This window comes from Anabas testudineus, chromosome 4, assembly GCF_900324465.2.
Source record: "Anabas testudineus chromosome 4, fAnaTes1.2, whole genome shotgun sequence".
NCBI classification, from domain to species: domain Eukaryota; kingdom Metazoa; phylum Chordata; class Actinopteri; order Anabantiformes; family Anabantidae; genus Anabas; species Anabas testudineus.
The window spans coordinates 11,580,186-11,596,877 of record NC_046613.1 but is presented as its reverse complement, the minus strand read 5'-3'; the positions used below and the strand labels follow the sequence as shown (position 1 = coordinate 11,596,877).

Genomic DNA, 16,692 nt, shown 5'->3' with positions numbered 1-16,692 from the left:
GAAAAGCAGGAAAATGAAAAAAGTGTGGAAATGTATCAAATTTGACAACTAAATTGTTTCCAGACCAGAGATAATTTCTCATCACATCATCATATTTTATAGTTAATTTCAAGGAAAAAAACAATTAAGTCATAGTTGTGGAATTCTGTGTATAAAATTTAGCGTTGGTTGGTCTACCTGGAATATGCTGGATCCGTATGGTGTCCGCCATGCATTCAGGAGGTTATCTTTGCCCGTGCTCACGAACCATTTACCTACAGGACGAAACGCACAGACATCAACAGATAAAGCCTCGGGGGAGGTGAGATACAGCTAAGGCTGAAAGGAAGAGCTGCTTTTGTAAAAGACATGAGAAGTAAAAAAGGAAGGAACTCTTTCTGAATAATGAGAGATTTGCAGATTTGTTCTGCTTCCCTGTGATTAAATACCCTCAGGTAATGTGATGTAATCAAAGCATCAATCTAGAGTGAGCGAGCGAGTGAGTGAGTGAGTGAGCGAGCGAGCGAGCGAGCGTGCATACCACAGTAGGCGAACTTCAGTGAGAGAACGCAGCTCTCATGCAGGTGCAGCTGGTACTTGTCTGGTTTGGAGACGTGCAGGACTTCCACGTTACTGCTCTCCATTCCCACAGCCAGCCACTCGCCTGTGGGACAGTAGCCCAGAGAGAAGATCTGGAGAAGAAGAGTGAAAAAGAGAAGGAAGGAGAGAAAGAAATGTAGAAACGAGAGTGTTAACATTAATAATAATCAGCAGCCTATCAGCACATTATTGTCTATTAGTGTGTTTGTGTCTCCAGTGTTTGTGTGTGTGTGTGTGTGTACCTGCGAGGTGAAGTCGTGCTGCTGGAGCTGACGTCCCTCTCGGAGGTCCCAGCAGCGGACTGTGTTGTCCAGCCCTCCTGTCCACAGTTTGGTGCCGTCGTTGGAGATGTCTATGCAGCTCGCTCCGTCTGTGTGGCCCTGGAACTGCCTGCAGGGAGGAGACACAGGAGATTCAGAGACGTTTGGTTCGCGTTTTTGTTTTCTCACTTTCTCTAAAAAGGACCGTACAGCTGGTTCTGCTAATTTTAGCAGACTTATTTTCCACACACAATAATTTCATTACACAACAAAATTTAACTCCATTGATAGTTCCCTAACACAGTGTGGCTCATACAACACAGCACGCATTAAGAGAAATGATTGAATCTTAATATGGCGACACTGAAAGTTTATTTAAACATTTAATAAATACTATATAAACACTATAATATTGTTGTTTACACATGTAAGTACGTCTTGTTGTGTGATTCTATAAGCAGCTGGTGTAGTAAGGGATTATATGAACAACATGATAAAACATAATGATATGAAATACAGTAGGTCTTTATAGAAGTACTGACAAAGATTCAGTTTATATTTATATGTATGTCTTCTGCATGTCAATGTTAAATGGACGGAAGTTTTTTCATTTCATTTTTACAGGGACAAGTATCCACCATGGACCAGTACCAAATATCACAGCATACAGAGTCTAAGCTAGTTTTCATGCTTTGGGACTGACCGGCAGTAACATTAGGTCGGAGAAGACGGTGGTAAATTCACTGGAACATAAAACCCACAGATATAGTGCGTTAAAGAGAGAATTCAAGCTGCAACTTTCTCCTCTGTTAAAAATATACAGACACATGCAGGTTGTGGTCTAAACTGAAGACAACTTTGTCTATGCTGTGTCCATCTTCCATCTTTAGTCACTACGTTTCTCCAAGCTCTCCTCTCACTGCTCTCCTCATTGCTCACCTCAGTTCTTGCTACTGTAACAGAATCAGTTAAGATGCTGCCGTCTCCTCGCTCTGCTCTTACCTGACCAGTGTCTGGTTGTGAAGATCCCAGACGACGATGTTGCCGTCGCTGCAGCAGGAGAAGCAGACCTTGTTGTCGGGGGAGATGGCCAGGGCATAGCAGGCGGGAGCAGATGATGTCAGCTCCGCCTTGATACGAGGAGTGGGCGTGGCCAAATCCCAGATGGACAGCGTGCTGGCCTCCCCACCGACAATGAGGGTCCGTCCATCAGAAAGCAACTTGCAGGAGCGGATGTAGTTATCCCTGTTCTGATTGGACACGATAAAAAAGGAAATATAAACATTTACAACATATCCTGTAATTAACGGCGACAGGGATACATTGTTAAACTGTTAATATGTTAAGCTGTATAAGATGCTGCTGCAGCAACATCACAGCAATAAAGAGGCTGGAGGGTTTGGCTTGAGGACAAAACCACAAAGGTAATTCATCATCCAAAATGTAGTTTTATGTGGGAAAAACAAGAGCATCATTTTTGGCAGTAAAGCTATATTATTAGTCAGAAGCTGGACCGCAGATAGACCGCATACTTAAATAAAAGTCTACAAATATCCATTTAACAGCCTCCCTTCCTCGCTCATCTCTCACCAGACAGTCCAGCTGTGCCATGGGGCTCTTGCTGCCCGGCTGGCTGATGTCCCACACTTTGACGCAGCCCTTTCCTCCGGTGTATACGTGACGCGTCGAGGTGCTGATGGTGACGGCGCACACCACCTCTCCATGGTTCAGGGTGTGGATCTGACGAGCGTGGCGAGGGATTCCCGGGCCCAGCAGGGCGTCAGGAGGAAAGGGCACTGGCTGCATCTGGCCGTCTGCACTCACGTGGAATGAGTAGGCGCTGGAGGAGGCAGAGGGAAGGAAAAGTAAGACAGTGATTCGAGACTGCAACAAAAACACCTTAACTGTCTTTTTTTAAACAAACTATGCTGAACTATTCACCAAACGTACGTGTGTGACCTTAATGAGCACCAATTAAAACTAAAGCTACAAAAGATGCTAAGACGTTACAGAAATTGTGGGTGTAGGCATTTTCCCCACAAACTACTTAAATTTGTAATTTAAGCATTTCACTAAAATACTTTTGTGAGACTGACACTAAATGACTAAAACCTGACATTTACTAAAGACGTCTGGATTACTGAAAAATACAGTATTTAACTGCTTGAGTCTATTGAAGGTCCTCTGCAAATATGACTGACGTCAATTCATGTACACTGGCCATTCATCTGCAGAAATAAGAAAAGTACTCCAAACAACAGAGTAAAGTGGAGCCAGAAATAGGAGGCATACAGGTAACAACTGCTCCAAAAACATTTGTCAGGTCCTTTGTGATGTGTGGACACACAATGTTTAATTGAACTAAACAGTGTTCTGTACATTTGACACCGTTTATTAAAATATTAATTCATCACATTCATTATCTGTCTTTTCTTCTGTTGGTATTGAAATGATGAGACTCTGAACAACATGAGGCAAAGAGGAAACTCACGGTTTTCCAGAGGCTGCCGACTGCAAGCTGGCAGGCAGCCCAGGGACCCTCATATGTGGGTGTGGCGACTCGTAGCCCACCTGGAGGAGACAGAGAAAGCCTAATGTAAGAAAAGAAAAACTGCCAAGACAAGAATAAAGACCAGGAGAGACGAAGAGTATAATCAAAAATGGTTAATACAGAGCCACTATCAGATGAAAGATCAGAATAAAATGAGATCACATGAACACAGAGACTTTTCAAGAGCCAAGGTCACAGATACTTAATGATAAAAGGACATTTCCTTTCCCTTAAAATATTCCTTTTTTCCATAAATCCTTCCTTTTGCCCTCTTGACGAGTTTATAGGCTGAGGGATTACACGTGACAGTGACACTGAAAAGATAAATTATCTGTGGAGCGTGGAGCTCACCACAGGGGACCGTCCGTAGCCTGCAGCAGCTGCTGCCGCTGCTGCCGCAGCTCCGTTCATCTGAGGGGCGACCAGGTGGAGGCCTGCGCCATAGCCCGCCGCCCCTGGCAGGTCGCCGTTCACTCCTGGTGGGGGTAGGCCAAATGCCCCTGGAGGGTATGCTCCCTGCACTGCCAATGGGTTTCTGAGGCCTAGAGCTGCACAGGAAGAGAGAAAGAAAACAAGACTGTTAGATTGTTGTGGTTTATTTAAATTAAGAATTTGTTAATTGAGGTGAGGAATGCAGCACGTCAGGTCTCTCAGAACTTATTCTCTGAACAAGCTGCACATTTTATTAAGGTGACCGGCTCTGCAGAGCCTTTTAGTTTCGTGTGAGACAGCTGTGACTGACAGTCTGTGAATAAGCTGCAACAAAAGGCAGGATAACTAGCAACTGTAGCACTAGACCACTACTGACCCCTGCTGGCTACCAAGGCTTCCTGCAGAGAGCCAGCATCTGAGTGTGTATGTGTGTTCTTACATAAACGTCCTCTTTCCTCTGTCTATGCATGCTCTGCATCTACGAGCGTGTCTGCGTGTGTGTGTGTGAGAGGGAGAGAAAGCAGAGCCAGGGCTAACAGGTGATGTGAAAAAAAGAGAAAGAGATACACTGGAATAGATGGAGGCTCATTATGAAGCAGCTCACAGTCACAGTCCATCACCTCTCCTAATCTTTCCATTTAAAAAGTGAGGCGCACTGAATATTTTTGCCCACAGCTGCTTATTAAGTCCAGATGGTGGTCGGTGGTGGGGAGCTGGCTGACACCCATACCAACTACTGCGGCCCGATGTTGATAGAATCACTACATGTAAAAAGCCAGTACAAGCTAAAAAACCCGTCTCCGCAAGTGCAGATTCATAATTTTTAATTGATCCCATGTGTGCAGTGAAAGCTTGTGTCCCTGAGTGGAGGGTTGAAGACATTTATATTTTGGTCTCCTGAGCAACATGCTGATAAACACACACAAAAAAAAAAATGTGGGTGAGTGAGTTTAACACTTTCAGTTCATACTAACGAAAGTGTTACTGAGGTTCAGATTAAACGTGTTGGTAAACAAAACCAAGCTTGTGGGATGTCCTTACCAAGGGGATCAACACCAGGCTTTGCTGGGACAGGTCTGAACTGTGGGGGGCCGCTGGGTCCCGGAGTGTTAGACTCCTGAGACATTGGGGTCCCTGGCTTCATACCTGGAGTACTGGACTTCTCCCTCTGAAACAGTAGAAATGAAGTGTTAGCAAAACAAAGCAGTAAAAAGAAATAAATCTAGGATGAAAATGGAATAAACAGACGTCTTGAAGAGGGAGCGACGGAGTCAGGCAGGGACGAATAAGAACGGCAAAGGAAAGCACACACACCAAAAAAACAGGACGACAGTAAGAATGACTGAGGGCAGATGAGGAGCACTGTGGGATGTCAGCAGCACACACACTGAGTGTGTGTGGGATGTTGAATATATAACATAACTCTGAGACGAACTATTGACCCTGAACAGAACAGTAGAAAACAGCGAGAGCCGACAGCAAGAAACACAGATGTCCTATACTGAACTACACCTCCATAGATATCTGCACATGTGGCAATACGACCACAAAAAAGATTCAAATATTTGTCTTGCGTGCTCCACTTAACTGCACAAGAATTCGTGTGAGTTTGGCTACCTGTGGGGGCTCTTTGCCACGGGAGGGGGAGGCAGCACTGCTAGAGGAGGCCAGGGAGGTGGGGCTGGCCTGCGGTGGGCCCTCCTTTCGGGACGGGGGCATCTTATCCAAGCCATTCTCCCTGGATGAGTAGGACTGCACGCTGCGGGGGGACGACGGGTCCTGGGTTCAAATAACACATGGAACTTTATTACTCAACACAGACAAAAGCTGAGTTATTCACTTAATCAGCAGCGATTTAGCACTGAAGGCAACAGAGATCACATCGGGGAGATCCTATTAGCTTCAGTCACTGTGATATTAAACGTTCACCAACCACTCAGCTATGACCTCACCTGCTCGTCCTATTTAGTGGATGTTTGAGATAATTACTTTAAAAAGCAGGACATATGCTGATTTGTTTTTTTTTTTTTTACTTTCTGTGTCACCAACTTTATTTTCCAAACTCTTACAACTATGCTGCTCTCTAATTTGTCTGCATCCATTCATAAAACTAATAAGCCACTGGCACACCAAAAGAATTAGACATTAAAGTGTAAATGTGTGGACAGCATGAATCTAGTCGAGTGTGTACCTATGTACCTGGGTGGCTGTGTGTATTGTGAAATGGGCTCAGACAGAGGTGGAGGAGGACAGGGAGAGTATTATTGCCATTATTATTATTCAGATTGTCCTGCTGGGTGTGTTTACATGATGTATGCAGATTAAAGCATTGGAGTGAGGCCAATAGAGGCCAGCAGCCGCCTACTAACCTCATCCACCACCAAATTATCATCACTCTTATCCGCATCGCTGCCCTGTGAGAGAAGAAGAGAGGGAAACTGAGAACAGACATTCCTGCTCTCCTGCGTGATATATGTAGATTACATGGAGAAACATACAACACAAAGTCGTACACTGACAGTGGGGTCTGCTTCTGGTTGTGTGTAACATAATGCATTTAAAGAAAGAGCCTTAATATGTTGCAATGCAAACAGAGAAAAATGAAACATCTTATCTTGACATTTTATGCAATAGATAACCACATTTAATTAATCTTTGATGTTTAACTTGGAGAGATGAAACTCTCTACGGCACAGCTCATTTTTTAATATTTCAGGTCGAGCAAAGAAATAATGCTGAGCTTGTTAATAAAATAACTGCTCCAATTAATTTATCTCACACAAAAAACAATTCCTTCCAGTGCTGTACAGTATATCTGCAGCTCCAGAGCTACAGTAATGACAGCAGGGAGTCTGAATATTACATTACAACAGTCTAAAAGGGAGCAGATCTCCAAAGTCCACTGTACAGACCCCAGCGGTCTGCACTGACAAGGGCAGCTAGAGCAGGGTAGAACTTTCCCTCAGTTATTTAAACATTTTACAGTGTGTCCTCACATAGTCTGTCATGAACTCCTTCTCATCAGCTTTCCTCTTCTTGCCGTTGCTGAGGTAGTCTGCTTGGCGACCCTTATCCCCATTGGACAGAGAGCTCTGCAGAGAGTAGAGGTGGGAGCAGAGGGATGAGGAGGGGAGGAGAGGGGTGGATTGAATTGAGAGAAGGCAGAGGAAGTGAGGCAAAGAGCAAAGAAGAGATGTAGGCATGGGGATACACAGAAGAGGAGGAGGAGGAGGTAGGAAAGAGAGAGGAGAGAAGAAAAGGGAACGAGGGCAAAGAGGAAGGAAGAGGGTGATAATGAGGTGAGAGGGACTGCATAAATCATGTCAGGCTCATAAGCTGTGGAGATGAATGTGAAAGAATATCAGCCTGCATCGATCGGCCAACTCATTGTGGGAGTGAGAGGAAAAAAAAGAGAATGCCTCAAGTTTTCTTTAACAGGGCCGAAAAGACTGGAGCGGTCTGATCGTGCTTTGGCACAGATAGCTTCTTACAATTTCATAGCAGTCGTTATCATACATATACCAGCATCAGTGACTGTGATCCCGGTGTAAAAAAAAATTAGCTATAAGAAGTTGTTTTATGTGAGCAGAACTGGAAATTCAAGCTAATTCCAAGCCCAGAAAAAAAAGATTTAAAGGAGCCTCATGGCCAATCCTCTTAAATGAATTTGTATGCTGAATTTGTCTAGAATATCAAAGAGAATTAGACAGAAGATTAACAGGTGTAACAAGTGTGAGTGAACTTAGCAAATACAAGTGATCGTGTAGTTATTTGTACTCACTGGTCCGGCTTCACGATCTGTTCATTCCAGGCAGCAGCAACCAACGCATCCAGGCACCAGGACACAGAGCAGCAAATGCAGATATGGACACACACACAAACACAAATACAGGATTATCTGCCATCACTTTACATCACTCTGCAGCTGATGACTCAGTGGAAAAATCTCCCTGAGGAGTGTTATTATCAGCAACACTCCTGTGCCCTGCCAAAAATCTAAAGTCAATCATCAGAATCCATCAAGCCAAGCTCCAGTGTTTACTCTACTCCCTCCTCAGTGAGACGTTTTCATCTCCAGAAATGCAACCCAGCTCTTGTCCCAGGCCCAGTTGTACTTTATAAAGTGAAACAAAAATAAGAACATGCGTCATTTTTAAGCCTTCCTATACCTCTGTGGTGCTCTGCAGCCGCGGCCGCTGCTGCTGCTGCTTCTAGGTGGGCCCTCTCATCCTTAGCAGCCAGTTGGGCCCCTAGAGCTCCAGACAGAGCCAGCAGGCCGGACCCTCCGCTGAGTGCCAGGCCAGGGTGGGGCAGTCCTGATGGGTGAGGGCCCACTGGCAAACCCTGGGCATGCTGGGAGAGATGCTGAGCCTGAAGTTGCTGCTGTAGGGACAAAGAATAGAAGAAGAAACAGAAAGATAGAAGATAGAGAAAAGAGATTTGGGTGACTTACAAGCACTGGAGGAAGTGGCTCAACAGGAAGTAGCAAGAGGAGGAAAGGAGGAAGTAAAGAAAGGGAACTAAGTGCTGCGATGGTGTACGAGGAGACATGAAGGAGTCAGTGCAGTGGCTCTTTAGGAGGGAAGGCTCTGCAGCCAAGTCAAGGGATAGGAACTCTAACTAAAATTTAATTTAAAGTCTATAATAATTCTCTATAAATTAAAGTTGGTAAATTGTACAAGACATTTGGTTGAGTCCATTATTATTTCTGTTGTTCTTGGGCCTGTTCAAGTACCTAGTAAGTACACCCAAATTAAAATAACTAGAAAAATAAATAGATAAAGCAAAAGATAAATTTAAAATCTCTTAAAATAGTGATCCCAATCCAATAAAATTAGGACGATTAGAGTGGGCCAAATTATATTTGCCTCAATAAAAAGGAAAAGAAAAGGAAGAAAATTTAATAAATGGGAGTACAAGGTACACACGCTATGAGGCAGAGGGGGGAGCCCACGTACCCCTATCGAAGCATTTAGCTCCCCCATGGTCACCTGTTTGGCGCGTTCCATGGCCTGGACCACCTGTTGTTGATGCTGTGGAATAAACCAAGATGTCAGTGAGGGAAGGTGGAGACAGTCTTAAATAGTTTGTTTGGTGTAAACTGAATTAAATTCGATGTAACATTTCTTAATTGGTATGAAAAAGTATTCATACTCTCATAAAAAAAACATCTTTCAAGTAAATTTTATTTATTTTTTGCTCTCAGAATAACAAATACATGCAGCCATTTGGCAATTGAGGAAAATGGATGTGCTTTGAAGTTCTGTCCATCTGCAGCTTTGTGTGTGAGTGTGTGTGTGTGTGTGTGTGTGTGTGTGTGTGTGTGTGTGTGTGTGTGTGTGTGTGGCTGTGGGTTATTGATAAATGTGTGTATGCATGTGCAAGCCTTCTGTGTGGGCTGCTGTCAGACAGGACAGAGACTACTGAATGCTGTACAGTGTGTGTGTGTGTGTGTGTGTGTGTGTGTGTGTGTGTGTGTTCCACACCTCCTGTGATAGGAATGGGATGAGCTGTGCACAGATCACATTCAACCGCTTGGCAATCTCCGTCTGAAAGAAAAAAAAAAAAAAGATACTGTCACTTTGATGAATAAACACACAGAGTTGCACAGCCAAGATGGAGCCCAAACAAAGAAACACACACACACATGCATGCGCACACACACACACGCACACACACACACACGCACACACACACACACAGACACAGAGCATGGCTGTGTCCTGCTTCTCCCAGGGCCAGTGTGGTAAATATTTCAGCTGCTTACATCTGGTCCATGCAAATGGAAACTCTGCCAGGGAGTTTGGCTAAAATATTCATGGACAGCATCTGCTGTGGCCACAGCTAGCCCACACAGCGTGTGTGTGTGTGTGAGTGTGTGTGTGTGAGAGAGAGAGAGAGAGAGAGAGAGAGAGAGAGAGAGAGAAAAGATGCAAAAGTTACTCATCTTTTCTCTATGTGTGTGTGTGTGTGTGTGTGTGTGTGCGCACGTTTCCTGCTTGGGGTCAGCGATTCTTGCTATGGGTGTGTGTCTGTTTCGATCTGCCCTACTACACAGCCAACTCATTCTCCCTCCCTCCCTCTCCTTCCTTCCATCCTCCTCATCATCATCTTTCCATCTCAGTCCATTTATCGCTCCATCCATTCCTTGTTCCATTCCTCTCTTTCCAGTATTAGCACAGTAATCAGTGCAACAAAAGTTGCCATGTGCCGTCTAACACACACACACATGCACACACGCACACACACGTTTAGTGGCAGACTCAACAAGACCGTTAGGACCAGTAATGATATGCATGCAGAGATCATGACAACATCATTATGGCCGCAGGCTGTTTGTCTTGTTGACAGCTAGACTCTGCTGTATGTGTGCGAGTACACAAATACAAATACAAATACACACACACACACACACACACACACACACAAATACTCCTCACCCCATTCTCTCTCTTAAATGATTTATTGATGTCGGACTGAACTTCCAGCCCCTCCTTTTTCTCACTCTTCCTCTGTCATGCTCTCTCTCTCTCTCTCTCATTCCTCTTGCCTCCCCACATCTCTCCCTCCACTCTCCATTTTTCTGCCAGGCACCATGCTCCCTCCCTCCTCTGAATCCATCACCCCCACCACCCACCCCCTCCAACACACACCCCAAGGGAGACACAATGATTTCTTGTTAGAGAACTCCAACTACTAAATGACATCTTCAGGAGAGAGAAAGAGAGAGAGGGAGAGAGAACTTGAGCAATTGAGAGAAAGAGGATAAAGAGGGGAGAACAAAATGGGAGAGGGGAAATGAAAAGAGGAGGTGGAGGAAAAAGGCAGATTGGTTTGAGGAAGTGACAGCCAATGAACGAAGGATGTGGGAGGGAGAGAGGAAAAATAGAGAAAGAAGAAACAGAAGGAAGGCGGGGGAGGAAAATCGAGATAGGGGCGAGGGGTAGGGGGTGGAGTGGCAGCAGCAGCACGTCAAAAGAGAAACGATTGAGATGGTGAAATGAATGGAGAGAGAGAGCGAGACAGAGTAGAAGGCAGGAAGGCAGTGACCTGATTTAAAGTGAAATTCAGCATGGACTGAATGTCTGCAAGGAGACAGAGGTGGAGGGAGGATGTACAAAGGAAAAAGAGATAAAAGAAAGAGAAATCAATGGAAAGGAAGAGAGACGCTTCTGTCTGGATGGGGAAGGAATGGAGATTAAGAGAAGGGAGCATTAAAAAGAAAGGACAAAGATAGAAAATGAAGGGGAAGGAGGAAATAGGGATGGGGGACAGAGAAGCAGGGCAGCAGTGGGAGGAATGGATGGAGAGCCGGAGCAGGGAGGCTGAAACAGACAGGGATTTATGATGAGTGAGAGGGGGTGTTCTGGAGGCTTGGGGAAAGGCAGAGTATTCTCATCTGTCTGTCTGTGGTGGCAAAATGAATTCTGTTTGTGGATCCTATTAACGCCTCCACAGCATAATGGTGCTATGTACAGTGGGTCCATCAGAGGGAGGACTGACTTTACAGTGGTAGAGAGACACAGAGAGAGAAAAGGACAATGAAAGAGAGAGAGACGGACAGATACTTTTCTGAAAAATATTACTCAGAGTAGAAGTGATAGGAGCAGAAGAAAAGGCAGTGATGATAACGCAGGAGAGCAATGTGAACCTTGAGAAATAAAAGGCAGCAGCAGGAGAGAAAGAGGGGCCCAGAGTTCACTTACCTGTTTGTGCATTTCAATGTTAAGGCCGTACGACATCTCATAATACTGAAACAGAGGAGAAAATGAGTTAATAGGTGTCGTGGTACAGTTAAAACTTTGTTTCCCTTTAACTACGCCATGGGGATGTAAATGTATTTTTAATCCAACTTAACACTTTACATAAAATGTAAACTATGACAACACTGAATCAGAAATTAATGGTAAAGTGGTATCAATAAATCTAATGAATTGTATGTATCTAAACTTAAAGTCCATTACTTTTAATTTTTTCTCCTTTCCAGAATTATTTCTGTGGCATCAGCTCAATGCAATCAAATTAATTTCATCTGCTTAAAAGGTACAATGTAAGTGATGAAAATCATAAAATAAAAAGAGCAATCATTAATCTGATAAACACAATTGTGGGAAATACTTGCTCGCAGGCCAAATACTGCTAGATCCCAACAAATGTACCATTTACACCTTTTAATAATACCTTCTAAAAAAATTAGACTATTTTTACTTGATCTGCTGAGAAATAGCAAAAATAGTGAATAAAAGCAGCTTTATTCATACATACAACATAAGAAAGTGGTACATTTAACAAATTAACAGACTTCTTTTTAAGACAGGAGCCAAAGATGAACTAAAATAAAAACCTGCTACTTATCAAAAAGACAACTCAGTGATTATTTTTCACAAAAACATACCAAAGTGAACCTCCAACCAATTTTTTTCCTACTCTCCCAGCTTCAGACGATGGCAGCCGGAGCACGTGCACTCTAAAGTGCCCATATGTCCCTAAAAGCACATCGCCACTAATTTCACCTTGACTCTGCTGAAAGTCGATGGCGCTAAAATGACCCTGAGGCGTGTTTTGGAAGCCAGGAAGCCAAAGCGAGGCGGGGAAATTGTCGCCAGGCTGAAGAAGGCGTTAGACTATTGCAATAATCATGTCTAATGTGAGCTTTTTGACCCTGGCTTTTATCTGAAAGTACAAGGAGCACTGAGAGCCAAAGCAGGAGATGAATGCCACAGAGAGACATAGGTGGGAGTCTCTCTCTTTTTCTTTGTCTCTCTACCTTCAGAGATGGACGAAAAAGAAGAGCATTTTAAAGTCAGATGCCTCGAAAAGTGACAGGCTGACATTTGCTTTTCAGCGTGGCTGGTTGTGGAGAGAGGAGATTGGCAGTTGGGCAGCCAGAACAGCCTGGCAGGATGGAAGAGGAGATGGCAGGGGTCCTCTCTCTCCAGACATGTTTCCTGGCAGTTACCATGCTTGTGTGTGTGTGTGAGTCAGTGTTAGTGTGCAGGTGTGTGTGTGTGTGTGTGTGTAGCACTAGTCTGCAACTGTGTAGGCGTGTGTATCTATGTGCTTTGTGGGCATGTTCCACAGTGTGCGTGTTCTCGCCATGTGTGTGCGCTCTCCTCTTTCTGTGCGTGTGTTTGTGTGCCTCTATAAAAGACGCCTTTCCTGGCAGCTGGCAGCTCTGCTTGGTAGTCGGTGTGCCAAGTTTTGCCTGTTGCTTAGCAACATCCAAACTCCCCAAATCATCAGCCAGGAATGGAGACCTGGCCTGTGCTTGATGCCATCTAGCCCCTCCTCTTTCCCATCCCCCAACAAGTCCCTGTTCGGTGCCAAGATTGCCACATAGCTCTTTTTGGCACAGCAGGTCCTGGGCAGCCTACACTCAGTCAGCTGTGGTTGTGTGCGCCTCAGATCACAGGTAAATCAAGGCTGGAGGTTTTCAGACTTAAACACAAAGAAAGACAAAGAGCTTTGGCTGTTGATAGATCTGCTCTCCTATCATACAGTCCCAAATATTCACACAAAGAAACCCTAATGTGCTTCTGAGCCATCTACAGAGCAGCGAAAGTGTGAGCTTCATTTGTTTAAATGCCAAACTTTTAAAAAATCCCACTGGGATTCAACTCATGGCCATTTTTATAACTTGCTTTGCCCTCAGCGATGAGATGTAAAAGCATGTCATTTACGGGACCATCTACAACGAGTGAGCAAATCAAGCAGCAGCATACGAGAACAGATCATGAGATCAGAAATGGAGCAGCGTAGGAGTGATGACTGTCAACTACTGACACAGTGAAACAAGTCCCTGTAGCTCAGGGGTTAGAGCACAACGTGCTTTCTCACCATCAATGACTGTGTCTTCAACAGCCATTTAACTATTTGATCAATAACATGTGACATAATGGAAAGACGCCTTCAATTTTTGTTTTGTCCAGTCAACATTATACTTACTTTACTATATTACTGACAAAACATGGTTAAAAGATGGCAAGTGAGTGTTTATGACGGTTGTTCAGTGCCAGGGTGGGATGTTTGATGATGATTGCCAGTGGGCTCAACTAACCGTGTATTATCCCATTGTGCCAAAAGACACAGCAAATAGATGAGAGCATCACCAAATCTATAACCATGGCATTAAGTTGTTGGAATGAAGCACCAGCTATGTGACTCACATACTGCACAATATTAAACATTTCCTGATATATATTCACATTAAATATGTTCAGGCTTGAATCACAGGTAACATTAGAAAGATGCATTTAAGTACAGACACTTGTTTAACGTTAACATATGCTCAAAGTGATATTTACCGTTTTTCAATAACTGTTTTCATTTGATATAAAAGTCAAAGATTCCAAACGGAAACAGGAATATTGTGACCAAAGTATAAATAAATATTGATCAGACGTGGCAATGGAGGCCAACTTTCAGCACTTGAAAGTTTGAGAACTACAAACACATTTTTGTTGGTACCAATCATCACACACGGTCTTGGACAGATGTGCGCACACAGGAGTACAGCCCTGGAGTGTAGGCCAGTTCTCAAACATACACACAAAACATTTGCAAACACAAGCACAAGGGTACAAGCTCGTGTAAGTGCTGTTTACTCTGTCTTATAATGTGTGTGTGTGGCTGTGTGTGTGGTCTTGTGTGTGGGTTTTGGTGGGTGTTGTTTGGCAGCTGTTAGCAGATGAAAGGGATTCACTGAACTTGGCACTGCACTTGTTCTGAGTGTATGCAGAAAGACATGGCCAGTGTGTGTGTGTGTGTGTGTGTGTGTGTGTGTCTCACCATAACATAGTGTCTCTGGATCTCAGTCTTCTCTGTGGCCAGTTTCTCGCACTCCAGTTTCAAACTGCAACAGATAGTAGAGAGGGAAAATACAGAGAGTTAAGTTTTGATTTGTATCATATAAAAATACACAATGCAATTAGCAACATGACAACAAATGACTCCCTGCTCACTCACTCCCCCCCACCCCTCCCCGCCGCACACCTTCCCCTCACTGTCCCTCCCTCTCTCACACTCGGTGGGGGATGAGGGAGCAGGGTGACTGGGGTGCTGACAGCCCATTATCACCTCAGAGCAGAGCAGAAATAGACGAAGTCACGCTTGGAGCCTGAAATGCAGCCAAGATTGCAGGCAGGCATTTCCATGGTGTCTCTCTCTGTGTGTGTGTCTCTCTGTCTCTCCACTTTCTCTCACTGGACAAATTTTAATCTGTGTGCCCTCCACTCCTGATTTTGGTGCTTCCCCAATTACCAACCACTGCGTCTCTTTGACCTTTCCCCTTTACTTTCACCTTCAACAGCACACTTTACCAAGTTTTACTCAAGTCTAATCCTTTGTTTTAAATGGGTCAAATACACAATAATAGCTGTATATGTAATAAATATGGACCATGACTTCACATATGTCCAGAACATGACCTAAGTGTGTTGCTCAGTCTGTTACAGTTGGACTATAAAGCTAGAGGAACCTGAATCTCTCTCTTCTATACGAACATCTCTGGGGTGACAGCAGCTAAACATCTTTCCCACGTGTCCCATTTTTCTGTCCGTCATCTGTGTCGCCTCACCCCAAACAAGTCCCCAGTGTCCTCTAAAATGCCAACGGCTGGATTTGTAAGCACACACACATTTCCATTTCTGAGCGTGTTCAGGTCCAAGCCTCCCTTGTTACCTCGGAAAATCTTTCGCCACCCCTCCCCCTCCGTCCTCACAGAGGTACTATATATTTGGGCCTTCGGCAGTTTATACTGAGTTGTTTGCAGATGGCAGATAGATTGATAGAATAGGGGGCTCCGGCGTGGTGTGTTGTGGTAAGACATTGGAGGAGGTGGTGGCGGGGCCTTGTTTGGCGGACGAAAATTAGAATATGATTAATACTGCAACATTACCCCCAGCCGCAACAGGTAATAACGGTCCCATCCGCTCCCCTTCTCCAACGCCGTGTGCACACACATAATTGACTCATTTATCATTGCCAGCCATTTGAGGAGAAGAGGGATGAGGGGAAAGAGGGAGAGAAGCAGGGCGAAGAGTAGGAGAAGAAGGTGTTGGTGGAGGGAGGGAATGAGGATTAACCCCCCCCACACACACACACACACCCTATAGATTTTATTACAGTGGAATTGCCTCACGGCAGAAGTCACTCACAGCTAGGCTGGAAACTAATGCGACTGTGCCCGTTTGTGTGCATGACCGCCAGTGCCAGTTCATCAAGACGGAAATTTGGCACGAGTTTGGAGAAGCAGAGCAATGATAGGCCCCCAGTGCCCCACCCACAGACAGACACTATTGATCTGCAGAGAGATGATTATCAATGTTTAAAATTGGTCGCTGTGTGTGTGTAAAGACTTTTTCAGTCGTCGCTTCCAATCTATAAAATCTCAAGAAATAGTTACAATGCACATTTTTAAAATAAGTTGAAAATACCACCATTTGAAAAGCAGGAAACAGAATCAAGGCAATTTTTCTTCGTCTCTCGACAGTTAAAATCTGTCCTTTCTTTACATGCTCTTTCACATCTCTCTCTCTCACTCCCTCACTTTTCTACCAAAGCCATAAAGTTGCCACACAAATAATTGTTGTTCTTTGTTTGCTGGAGCTCTAGAAATGATATTTAATGACACCTTGCAGGTGTCTTTCTACTCTAAAAATGTCTCCTGTTATTTGTCATTATGCTTCAGAAACTGACCAATAGCATCACAAGATGCACACACACACCAACACACACTGTATGTGTAGACAGATGATTCCTGCCCTTACAAGAAGAACCCCAAAGTCACACTCAGACAGCAATAACCATTTCCCACAAAATGGACTTCAAAGAACAGAATTACTGTGTGCGCGCACATGTGTGTGTATGTTG

General features: G+C 44.3%; 1 protein-coding gene across 3 annotated transcripts in view; it reads right to left on the bottom strand.

Moving 5' to 3' along the window:
• The window catches only part of tle2a (TLE family member 2, transcriptional corepressor a), a 37,910-nt gene that overhangs the window by 1,370 nt on the left and 19,848 nt on the right, over positions 1-16,692 (bottom strand). The window contains exons 3-19 of one of the 3 annotated variants that reach the window (XM_026345924.1): positions 14,611-14,674; positions 11,529-11,573; positions 9,309-9,371; positions 8,751-8,855; positions 7,992-8,205; positions 7,604-7,620; positions 6,819-6,914; positions 6,192-6,236; positions 5,440-5,601; positions 4,864-4,990; positions 3,742-3,938; positions 3,331-3,410; positions 2,430-2,679; positions 1,842-2,089; positions 822-969; positions 521-671; positions 178-254 (exon numbers count right to left, since the gene is read on the bottom strand). In XM_026345924.1, coding sequence (XP_026201709.1) covers positions 178-254; positions 521-671; positions 822-969; positions 1,842-2,089; positions 2,430-2,679; positions 3,331-3,410; positions 3,742-3,938; positions 4,864-4,990; positions 5,440-5,601; positions 6,192-6,236; positions 6,819-6,914; positions 7,604-7,620; positions 7,992-8,205; positions 8,751-8,855; positions 9,309-9,371; positions 11,529-11,573; positions 14,611-14,674 — 2,089 coding nt within the window. The remainder of the gene's footprint in view (positions 1-177; positions 255-520; positions 672-821; positions 970-1,841; positions 2,090-2,429; positions 2,680-3,330; positions 3,411-3,741; positions 3,939-4,863; positions 4,991-5,439; positions 5,602-6,191; positions 6,237-6,818; positions 6,915-7,603; positions 7,621-7,991; positions 8,206-8,750; positions 8,856-9,308; positions 9,372-11,528; positions 11,574-14,610; positions 14,675-16,692) is intronic. The other 2 variants (XM_026345925.1, XM_026345926.1) reach the window with 2 other exon arrangements.